The following is a 12,061-nucleotide window of genomic DNA, read 5'->3' as shown; positions in this document are numbered from 1 at the left end:
TATTTGATCCAGTGACTTGGTTCCAGTCCAAAGGCCTCGGGAAGGGCATTTCATAATCGGAAAGGTTGGCTGAGTGGAAACATAAAGATGGTTGTACAGCCATCAAGGTCAACAGTGAAACCCGTGTGCTTTGGTGAAAGCCGAAGGTGCTTCCATAAACGTCACATGGTAGGGACGGATTACCCAATCAGCTAGGCACACACAGGCTTAATTGTGTTCGCTGTGGTGAAACGCTGAAGAAAATGTCCACTACAGATTAGTAAATAAACAGTGTACCGCCGCAAGATGTGCTTACTGGCTAATTCGCTCCTGACCTCCAGGACCTTCTGATTACTCTGAAAAGAAGGGTAAACGGATCTCCTTCTGCAACAGGAAACAATCAACCTGTCAGTTCACTCAGCATTGTTGATGGTCGCTAGTTTGACACCCTGTCATTTGTCTCTGTCACCAGTGGCTTTTGAAATTAATGTTCCCTCGATGTTGGGGCTGCGAGAGGCCTTAGAGATGCCTCCAACCCACTGCCTTATTTTACTGATGAAACTTCGCCGAGATGGATAGGTGTAGGGAAATCAATTCCTCAACTTTTAGGACAACACAAAGTACAATTACAGGAAGCATACCATGAATTTCCCAGCACCGTGCTGAATTTGCATAGCCCGCTTGGCGGTGCCCAGGAGGAGACCTGCATTTGTCAGAGCATGTGTTCAATTTGGCATTTGGAAAAACGTGATCCCCTCTTGGTTCAGAAAAGTAAAAATGTTCAGAAAATCTGGTGTGGCTTTTGCATTCCTACCAAAGTACAACAGCTGGCCAAGAGAAAGGATGGAGGCGTGTTCTATACGTTTTCTCTTCTCCCTTTCTTGGCCCGAGTCTTAAACGGTGTTCGGTTGGGGGTGGGGGGAGGAAGGGGATGCAGAGTTGGGAATGAGAGAGAGAGAAAGAGATGCACACCGAACAGTGGACGCTGGAACGTGACTCAGAGAACGCTGACGGCAGCTTAAGAATGCCTTTGGGGAAACAAATCTAAATCTAAAGTCTCTGTGAATATAACAGGGCTCCTGACTGGTGCAAATGGTTGATGGTGCTGCAGGCCGGAGGTTTGAGGCCACCCCGAGTCACCTCCGGAGAAGGCCCTGATGACTGACTTCTGAAAAGTCCCGACCACTGACATCCCTGTGGCGCACAGCCCGGCTGTGACACCTAAGAGGTCCATCACATTACCACCACTGGTTTGGGGAGCCTAGCCAGTGGAAGTTGGTGGGGAGATATGAAAGGTAAAAGATGTGGAAAAGGCACAGCGGAAGAGACTGAAGGAGACAGCTGCTCACAGTCATGGCGGCTGTGAGAAGAGCAGGCATCTAGGGATCCCAGGAGGAAGGCGATGTGGGCTGAGCTGCAGAACTCATGATCCTTCCTGCTAACAGCTTTCACTGCAGCCCCCCTTCACTCGGGCAGAGGAGAGTCCCGCAGGGCCTCCCTGGAGCCAAGCACCCAGTGGAGGGAGCGAAGCCAGGGGGTTAGGCCCAACATCCCTGGGAGCCAGCCTGCCTCTGACCCCCATGGAGTTGTCATGAGTTGGCAATTAGGAAGGAGACCCAAAGGACTTAGGATGTGTTCTGCTTCCTGCATAAAGAAAGCAGAACCACAATAACCCTAGGAAGCCTTGTCTTTCAAGGGAGAATAGTGAGACTCTGTATGAGGCGAACAAACAGACAAAAGCCAAGCTCACTGCCATCAAGTTGATCCCAACTCATAAGGACCCTGTAGGACTGGATGAGCTAGCCCTTTGGGCTTCCGAGGCTGTAAGTCTTTACAGGAGCAGAAAGCCTCCTCTCGCTACCATCCTGTAGCTGGTGGGTTCAAACAGCTTACCTTGTGGTAAGCAGCACAACTAGTAACCCAGGATTGTCACCGGTCTCTGTGACACTGGAACTAGAAAGAGGAAAAGGAAATTGTGGGCAGGCTGCCTTCCTCCTTCCTGTTTCTTCTTTCCTCTGACAGGTCCCACCTCGCCAACATCCAGACCTAAAAAAGGGCATTAAATAACTATGGGTTGATAGAGTCTTAAAAACCAGAAAAACCCCAAAATGTTTGCCTGGAGTGCCTAAAAACTTCTTCAATCTACTAGCATTGTGAGTTCAGTAGTCTTCAGCTAAAGAAAATAATCAGAACCTGTAAGCATTTTCAAAGCTAAATAATAAAACATTACATGAGTCTAAATTGTAATCAGGAATTGGGGGAAGTTTTCATATATTATGGTAAAAACATTATTAAAAGTTCTGGAAATCCTACAGTACCGTGGAAAACACTTTTTTTTTAAGTTTAGGCATTATAAGAGACAATAGTTTATTACTAGGTAAGGAAAGGCCTTTTCTTCCTCGTGTTAAATTCATTTTACCTACTTGCATGGTAACATAGAACATGTGTTAATAGAGTGTGTTCAGATAACGAGATTGCTTATTCCTTAAACTTTGGATCCTGGTAGCACCTTTCAGTCAAAGGGCTTTATCTTTATCATATACCTGGTGGTCGGCTTCCAAAAGGTAGCCAACTCGAAACCCTTACGTTCTTCTGGGCACACAGCGGGGCACCAGGGGTTCAAATCAACTGGAGTACAACGAACAAAATCAAGGGGCTCATTTGAAAGCATCATCATGGAATACTTCCTTCTCCATTCTATAGAAAACAATGAAAACTGCACCTCTGGTAGACTTATAATGGGGTAAAGGGTTGAAAGAGATGGATTCTCCAGAGCTAACACGTTTGAATCTGTTCATTCAGGTATTTACTGCCTGTGTATTACTTGCTCACACCCCTGTATTCACCACAGCAAGACAGATGAACCCTTAACATAACATAGGATTTGGTTCCTATCTGATTTGCATTTTTCGTTCCCCTTTGAAGCTCAAAATGAGGATAGGGGAAAATATCACTCTTTTGATGTGGTGTGTATGTGGTTGTTGCTATTTATTATGGACTAAGTTACAGGGTTTCAGGGGGTATTGGGGGGGTTTTTTGGTTGTTATTTTATTGGGGGGGGGTTGGTATGCATGCAAATAAATAGCTAACTACTTTGCCAACTTGTTCAACAACCCCATACACCCATTATCTTTAAAATCCCAGCACCTCCTGAAATGTTTACTACATAGTACCAAACAATAGGTTGCTTTTAAAAAAAATAAATGAATGGGCGAGTACTTTTGTCTCCAACTGAAATTGCTTGGAGGCCTGTCGTCCTGACAGTGGGTCTTGTTGGCAACTCTCCCCACTATTGTTTGATTTGGGAGCCAGTCCATTTTTAACACCGTGAGTATATTCTGAAAGATAAACAGGGATCTTTTACTTCCTCTGTGTATTTTGGGTTCTCGCCATTCCCCATGCATGATGCCTGTCTCTCCTTTCTGATCCCTGCAGGACAGAACATTATTTCATCCAGTGAGCAACAGCTGCATGGATTGCAATCCCGCAGAGAAGAAAATGTTCATGGCCAGATGTGACCCTCTCTCTGAGACTCAGCAGTGGATTTTTGAACATATTAATATGACTGTTTTAGAAAACTTTAACCACCATGCCAGCTCCTAGAAAGAGTGATGGGAGAAAGAAAGAGCAATTATCTACAGATGACAAACTAATGTTGGCCAGCCTCTGGGTCGAAGGAGTCAGGAGTAACATTTCCTGGATCCAGGAAGCCTGGGTTAAAGATGGGCAAAGGCCATGTGTAAGTGGGTTGTCCTGAAGAACTCCCTGCCTCTGAAGAACTTGGCTGAGAACCTCACCAGCTGCTTCTGGGAACTCGAGACCAGCAGTTCCCTTGCTGGCCAAGGGCAAAGATTACTTAGGGACTTTTCAAGACAACTGCTGAGAGTTAACAAATCCTAGCATTTCTCAGGTCAAATCCTGCAGTAGTGAGTAGCTATGAATGGATCCTATTAATTGGGTGGGAGGGGGGTGTGGAATAGAGTGCATGACTGCTTTGACAGCCTAAGGATACCCCAGGTTTAGAACTAGACTCAAGTGGGGAGCTGTTCGCTTTGGTGCCATTCTCTGACTACGAATGGGTTAAGCAGGTTTAACCCTTAAAAGTGCTGCAGATTTTAGAGTGCTCATACCATCCGGTGTTCTTTTACTTTTCAACATGGGGGCAATCTCTAAAGACTTAAAATGTAAGACTTAAATTACATAATGAAATGGAATTTCAGTGTTCCCATTATTTTATTTGTGTTTCGCATTTGGGGGAGGGTTGCTTTAGAACAGAGGTATCCTATTGCTCATAAAGTTCATGCTCCATAAATCAGCTAAAGTTCTGATTCAGTGTCCTTGTATGAATCCCATTAAATTAATTAGAAATAATAATACTAATAACTATGCTACCAAGTTACTCCAAAGAGAAAGATTTCACAGAAGCAACAAACCATATAATGCTTAGGAGGAGGATTTCTCTAGAAAATATATTTTTACTTTTCTATTATTTTTAAATTTTTAAAAGTTTAATGTTTGTCCGGTCATAAATTTTATTGAGGAAGGAAATGGAGTGTAGTCGATGTAATTTGTTCAGGACATTCTTAAACCCAAATAAATCTACACTCCAAGTGGTATGGGAAATGGCTTGGTCCACTTCAATTCTGTTTTACTAGTTTTGGGGACTTGGAAGTGATTTTATTGACTGGTTGGTTGGGTTTTTTGTTTGTTTGTTTGTTTTATATTACTGATGTTGATGATATTGTTTCTGCTTTATTTGGAAGCACAGAGAAGGAATTTCCATTAAATAAAGTGCTTCAGACACCACTTTCTGTTACTGGGACAATATTTCAAGGGTGAAGAAAGAAATTATTAGAATAATAAATGGAACATTTAATCCTTGCAGATTTTTTTTTTTTACTTTTTAATAATCATGGGGTTGGGGGAGGAATATACAGGTATCAAGGTTAGTCTCTAGAGGAATGAATCGTTCATTATGCATTTCTCAAAATTTTTCAAGTAGAAAACAGTTTTTTCTTTGCTTGTGATCTTTATTCAAAAACTTGATTTTCCTACTAATAAAAAGGTCTCTCGTTTGAGATATAGACGCATTAAATTTAATAACTGGAATACAATCCCTTGGTTTTTAGATGCATACATAAAGCCCAGAGAAGGCAGGGCTAACTTGAAGAAGGGCAAATAAGTCCAATGCTTTGTCTCCTCTGCTGTGTTGCCTCTCTGTTAGCTGGGTGGTTCTGATTTTAGCTGTGATTTATATTCTACCTCCCTGGTGATGCCTACAAGAAATACAATTCTCTTTTAGAAACCTTAATACATGAAGCTTCTTGAAATGTTCTCCTTGAAATCTAATCAAAACGTCCAGTTAAACTGCCCTTAAAGAGTTGGGGAAGAGCCATTTAGTTATGTTTACTGCTATGTCAAGCATTTTTTGAAGAGTTATTATTTTAAAACAGACAGTCACAGAGATATTTTGTGTAGGTCAAGAGATTTTGAAGTATTCAAGATGCATAGTGGAGAAAATCAATAGTAAGAAATTAACCTGTGTGTTGAACGATTCCAGAGAGTGAGAGAAGATTTATCTCAAGTGCCCAGAGAGCAATCTGGATGTAGCATGAGATGAGCCTATAAAAATTCACATTATGTTATTCCACAGTTGGATGCTATTTACAATTCCACCAAAGAGCCAACCGTGAGTTCTGTACCCTGAATGCCTAGGTTTGAAATGATCCCTTGGGAGACTGTCAATAGGTGAAGTTAGCCATAGCATGATTGCGACTCTCCTATGAGAATTCCTGACTCTCATCATTGTGGTGTAACACCTAAGGATCAGCAAAGATTTGTCTCAGAGGGGCATGTCTCTCAGATCTAACTTTAATTCTGAGTAAAAGGATGTAACACCCACAGAATTCTTTTTTTAATTTTTTTTAATTAATCAATTTATTGGGGCTCATACAATTTATCACAATACATAGATCAATTGTGTAAAGCACATCTATACATTTGTTGCCCTCATCATTCCCAAAATTCTCTTGCCTCTTGGGTTCCCGGAATCCGCTCATTTTCCTTCCCCACCACCTTCCCTTCCTCCTCCCCTTTCCCCCATGCATCCTTAACAATTTATAAATTATTTTTGTATCTTACATTACACTGTCCGGCGCCTCCCCTCACCCACCCCGCTGTGCCCGTCCCCCAGAGAGGAGGCCATACGCGGCTCCCTGTGATCCATTCCCCCTTACTACCTCCCCCTTCCCTCCTGGTATCGCCACCGTCGCCCCCCAGTGCCGAGAGGCTCCTCCGTCCTAGATTCCCTGCGCTTCCAACTCCCATCCGCACCGCTGTGTATAACCAGGTCTGCAAGGCGAAACTGGGGTCCTGGTAGTTGGGGGGAGGAAGCGTTCAAGAACTAGAGGAAGGTTGTGAGTTTCATTATTGCTATACTGTACCCTAAGTAACTCATCTCCCCACTCCCCCTCTGCAAGGTATGTCCAGTTGTCTAGAGATGGGCATTGGGTCTCCATCGCGCGACACCCTCATTGACAAGGATATAAGTTTGAAGTATTAAAAATGTCGTGAACCCCTACAGTAGCACAACAGAATACAGACCCAGTGATCTGCAGCCATCAAAGGTCACAGCCAAAACCCCCCATGGAGCTACTCTGTGCTCAGTGGGATCTCCCGGAGTCTCAATCAACTCTCGAGCAATGGGTCTGGTTTGGGTTGTTTTTGTTTTTCGAGATGCTAAAACCAAAATTAGACCTTCAAATTGCTAAGCAAATGGCAAATGTGTGCTAAGGGAAAACATGCAAATGGAACAAAATCAAGGCAAAATAACCTAGCCCCAAGCAGAAGGGATAACACTGCCAGCTAACCACATTGCATTCCCAATACCACTGAAGGCGGGGACTCCATACCACTTGAAGTGCCACCACTATCCTTCCAAAAATGTAACACTGCATGTGTTTGTGCACTTATTCAGCAAAGGGGACTGAAGAGTTCTCAGAAAGATTCCCTTTCCTGAGAATAACATGAGTTAGAAATAGGACAGTAGAGCGTGTCCTACAGTTTTATCCAAATGGGAGGAATATTTCATAAAGTTAATCTGGCCTCCTGCTGCTTTTCCATAATAAGATATGGTTTCATGAGACGTTAGAAAATAGTTCCTCTTTGAAATCATTTTTATGTATTTACTGAGAAAAGGCCGTACTGAAAAACAATTGTAAACTAATTATGGGATTTATACTTTTGTCAAGGCTGGATTAATACTATGGCAATAACAATGTATTGGCTTCTGTGTCTATTGTTTAGTTTTTAAAAATATATTAACACATATAATTACCTGACTGTTTTTAGATGCATTCATTATATCAGAAGTCTTGATGAATAATGCAAGTGCCAGGATTATTTCATGAATTGATGGCATAGAACTTTATACAATAAATAAATAACACATAATGAAAATGGATGGACAGTTAGTGAAAGAATGTGTTAGGTCCATTCTGTCCATGGTCTTGAAAAACATGAGACCAATGCCAACAGTCAATGACACTTCCTATTGGGGGCAATAACATGTTTTAAAAGGAGATAACAGTTGAAAATAAATAAACTAGAAGGTATAAATATATCCTTTGTGCTTCTTAGCCTCATGGGGGATGGGGTGGGGATCTATTTCAATCCCCTTTTAAGCATCTCCATAAGAAAACAGCACAAAGGAATCTTTTGTTGGGAGGTCTGACACTATAAACTTGCTGTCAGATCCATCCAGAGTCAATGGAATTTCAGTTACAAAGCCCGCCATCCAGTCTTGGAAGGCCATATTCACCAGGGTGAGACACGCTGTCCTGGCCCAGCCTTCACCTGGTTCTGAACACTGTGGGCAGTGAGGCCGTGACAGACCCTGTTTCTGACTTCCCATTTGAAATGCTACAGAATCTTTCCCAGGGGCTGTTACTTCCCTGGCTCCCAATTGCTGCCAGGATAACATTATTCAGAATTTGAAACCATCCTTCTAATGTGATACTGTGAACATGAATTTATTTTCAGGAACTAGTTCGGCAAAATCTCTTTGCCTTCTTTTTTTCACAACAATAGAAAACTGTAATACTTTTATAAAAACAGATGCTGGACATACACTGAAACCAGGCATGTTTATGTAAATCCTGAGAAGGAACACCTCAAAAGGAAAAAAATTTAATTGATTCTCTATGGTTCTGGGAGTAGATCTAAATGACAAGCTAAGTGTATGTGTGTAATATAGACATGGAATGTGTATAATCTTCTCTATTTGGCTCATCAATAAATTCTACTTTTGTCATCTGATGGCTAAGGTTATATGCCCATTTGGCTGGATCATGATACTTCGTGGTTTGATAGATATTCTGTGATCATCCTCCATTCTGTGATCCATGGTGAACACAGAACAAACAAGTTGAAAGGGGAATTTCTTTGGGGGTGTGACCTACATTCAAAATAGATGGATATTCTGGTAACATGCCTTCTCTCTTACCTGCATCCAGCTATCAGAATCTAACTTTTGGTTTCCTTCATGGGAGATAAGCCAGCAGGCTATCATCCAATCTGTTGATTGTGGGTTTGTCATCCTCTGCAACCATGTGAGTCAGAGAAAGCCTCCAGCCTGACATCTGACTTATGGGTTTGGGACTAGCCAGCCTCAACAACTGTGTGAGCAACTTCTTTGAAATAACACTATATCTATCTATCTGAAGAAATGTGTGTGTGTGTATACATCTTACTGGTTTTGCTCCTCCAGAAAACCTGGCCTAAGACACCATTATAACTCTCAGATGACACCACTAACCGTAATTACTACCCATGTGTGAAACTGTGGCTGAGAACATTGAAGCGTGACAGGTGGCCAGTCCCACACAGTCGACACTGGAAGATTACTCTTTGATTTATGTCTGTAGCCTGTGCATGCAGAACCAGGAGCTGTTTGCAACTCTATTTGGTAGACTTGACATTAGCCTGGAGCGTTTATTCACAGGCCCTCATCCCGACACTTGACACACCTGACTGGTATGTATGATACTGTGAATTCTTAGCAGAAATCTCAGACACATGTTTGATCCTTCACTTAAGAGAAACTTGGAAACACTTCTTTTGTCCCCCTGCCTGAAGTTGTGTCTTTCAGCTCAACGTACAATAATCACCCAGGTATCCAGAGTCCTCTGCTTTCCACATTTCCCTGGGCCAACAAATTGATGTGACCTCAATCTTATAGGCAAAAATTTTTCTTTGGGTATTATTCACCTTTGGGGATCTATACCTAGGTGACACAGATCCTAACTTATCAGGGACACTCTTATTTTATGCCATTTGTCTTGTGTGATTATCAATGATGTCTCCTTTTATGCTTGACCAGTCAATGGCAATTGGTTATAGGACTAACGAGCGAAGAACATTTTAAGTTTTTCTGACAAAACTATGAAGTTAATAACAGTTTAGTTATATTTTTTCCAACAAAAATATATAGCTAATAGGCCTGTTATAAATGCTAGTACAATTGCCAGATGCTGCCAAGCTGATTCCGACTTACAGTGACCCAGGCACATGCAAGTAGAACTGAGCCCCATAGTGCTCTCATTGTGTGGCTTTGGGGAAGTAGATCATCAGACCTTTCTTCTGAGGTACCTCTGAATGGTCTCAAAGCACTAACATTTCTTTTAGCAATTGAATGTGTTAACCGTTGTGTTAATCATTAATGCCAATAAAATTCGTATAAAAATTATTGTCATCTAGTTGAGTCTGACTCATAACAATCTTATAGGACAGAGAAGAACCTCCCCCTGGTGTTTCTGTTGCTGTAAATCTTTACAAGAGCATCTTTCAGATGGCGAGTTCAAACAGTAGACCATTCGTCAGCTGTAGAACACATAACCACTGTACCACCAGGACTCCTATTAATGCAGAGTCCACAAGAATCACCTGGGTTCACTCCTTCCTTTCTACTAGGAACTGAGTAAAATCCATTATATTGTATGATTGTCCATTGAATTTACATGGCTGCTTAACCTGTCATTTAATGGAAGATTTTGAAATAGGAGTCCCTTTATCCAATGTAAATATTTTTGTTGAATTAAGATAACGCTAATCTAAATGCTTCTATTTAGATTTTTTTTTTTCACTCTCCTGGTGTTCCGACGCTTGGTAAACTAGAGGGTCAATGAAAAAGAGGAAGGCCTTCAACTGGACGGACCGGCCCAATGGCTGCAACGATGGGCTCAAATCCAATAACAATTGTCATGGTTGTACAGGACCAGGCAGTGTCTCGTTTTCTTGTACATAGGGTTGCTTAACGCAAAATAGTTAAGCAGTTGCATATTAATTGAAAAGTTTGTAGCGCAAATCTATCCAGAGGCATGTCAGAAGAAAGACGTGGCAACCTACTTCTGAAATCTCCGCCAGGAAGAGGTCAGTGCCAGGAAGAGGTCAGCGCACCCAGGTGTACTCTGAGACAGTGTGGATGCCGTGAGTCCAAACTAACTCAATGGCATCTGGAACTGGTGTCATGATTTCTAATTTATTGAAAGTCAATTAATTCATTTCATATCTCCCAAGATAAAAACAGTAAATCTTCAACATGAAGACCATTAAGTACTGTAATAGTTAGGTTTGTTGTGCCAACATAGCACCTGTAAGAAGATATGGGTGGGATTTCGTCTGATAATCAGGTTGAAACTTGATGACCTCCTTTGGAGGTGCAACCGAGATAAATGGCTCTCTGGAGGCCCCCCTCTCTCTGCCTTACCTTCCTGCTATTGAGTCACTCAGAGAGCTGCCAGCGCCTCAGCCATTGGCTCCACAAGAATTTGCATACATCAGGTGAAGTTCCTGCATTCTGCATCATTGAACTGCTCAGTGGCTGCATGAGTCTGAAGAGGGATTTCTGGACTAGTATCAGACTTATGGACTTGAGTTGCACTGGGCTAGGATGTTTTTTATTGATGCACAATTATTTCTTGATATAAAGCTCTTTCTGAGTGTCTCTGGATTTGTTTCTCAAGTCAACATGGTCTAACACAACCACATTATTAATTTTTAATATATATTAAGTTGTGTGTAACATGATGAGCTGGCAGAGGTCAGGCCAGATTCAGAAGAGGAAGTAGAACAAGGGATATCATTGCTGATGTCAGATGGATCTTGCCTCAAAGCAGAGAACCAGGAACATGTTTACTTATGTTTTATTGACTATGCCAAGACATTCAACTGTGTGGATCATAACAAACTATGGCTAACCTTGGGAAGCATGGAAATTCCAGAACACTTTATTGTGCTCATGCAGAATTTATACATGGATCAAGAGGCAGATGTGGGACCAGAACGAGGGCATACTACATGATTTAAAATCAAAAAAGGTATGCAACAGGGTTGCATCCTATCGCTACACTTACTCAATCAGTATGCTCAACACATACCCAGAGAAATTAGCCTGTATGAAGAAGAATGTGACATCAGGGTTGGAGGGAAGTTTATTAACAACCCATGATATATAGATGACACAACATTGCTTGCTGAAAGTGAGGAGGAATTGAAGCACTTGCTGATAAAGATATGGATTACAGTCCTCAGTATGGATTACAACTCAATGTAAAGAAGACCAAACTCCTCACAACTAGACCAAGAGGTAACATCATGATGAATGGAGAAAAGGTTGAAGTTGTCAAGGATTGTGTCTTGTTTAGATACACAATCCATGTTCATGGAAGCAGCAGTCAAGAGAGGAAAAGATAAGCTGCTTTAGGCAAATCTCCTGCACAAGGTCTCTGTCACATATTAAAATGCAAGAGCATTACTTTGAGGACTAAGGTACACCTGACCCAAGCCATGGTATTTTCAGGGGCCTCATACATATTTGAAAATTGAACATTGAATAAAAAAGACCAAAGATGAATTTATACATTAAAATTGTGGTGCTGGACCAGCCTGTTCCTACTCGATCGCTGAGGACAAAGTGGGTGCATAAGCAAAAGTGGTGAAGAAAGCTGATGGTGCCCGGCTATCAAATGATATAGCATCTGGGGGTCTTAAAGGCTTGAAGATAAACAGATGGCCATCTAGCTAA

General features: G+C 41.8%; 1 protein-coding gene across 2 annotated transcripts in view; it reads left to right on the top strand.

The window, feature by feature from the left end:
- GALNTL6 (polypeptide N-acetylgalactosaminyltransferase like 6) overlaps positions 1 to 3,929 on the top strand; it is a 1,306,147-nt gene extending 1,302,218 nt beyond the window's left edge. For both annotated transcript variants that reach the window (XM_045286961.1, XM_004696123.2), the window contains one exon: positions 3,415 to 3,929. In XM_045286961.1, coding sequence (XP_045142896.1) covers positions 3,415 to 3,582 — 168 coding nt within the window. In that variant the 3' untranslated portion in view covers positions 3,583 to 3,929. The remainder of the gene's footprint in view (positions 1 to 3,414) is intronic.
- The last annotated feature ends 8,132 nt before the right edge of the window (positions 3,930 to 12,061 follow it).

This window comes from Echinops telfairi, unplaced genomic scaffold (genome assembly GCF_000313985.2).
Source record: "Echinops telfairi isolate 266 unplaced genomic scaffold, ASM31398v2 ScPeMD7_9;HRSCAF=40, whole genome shotgun sequence".
Classification (NCBI taxonomy): Eukaryota; Metazoa; Chordata; class Mammalia; order Afrosoricida; family Tenrecidae; genus Echinops; species Echinops telfairi.
Note: the sequence above shows the minus strand (reverse complement) of the source record. Positions and strands in the feature narration are given on the sequence as shown.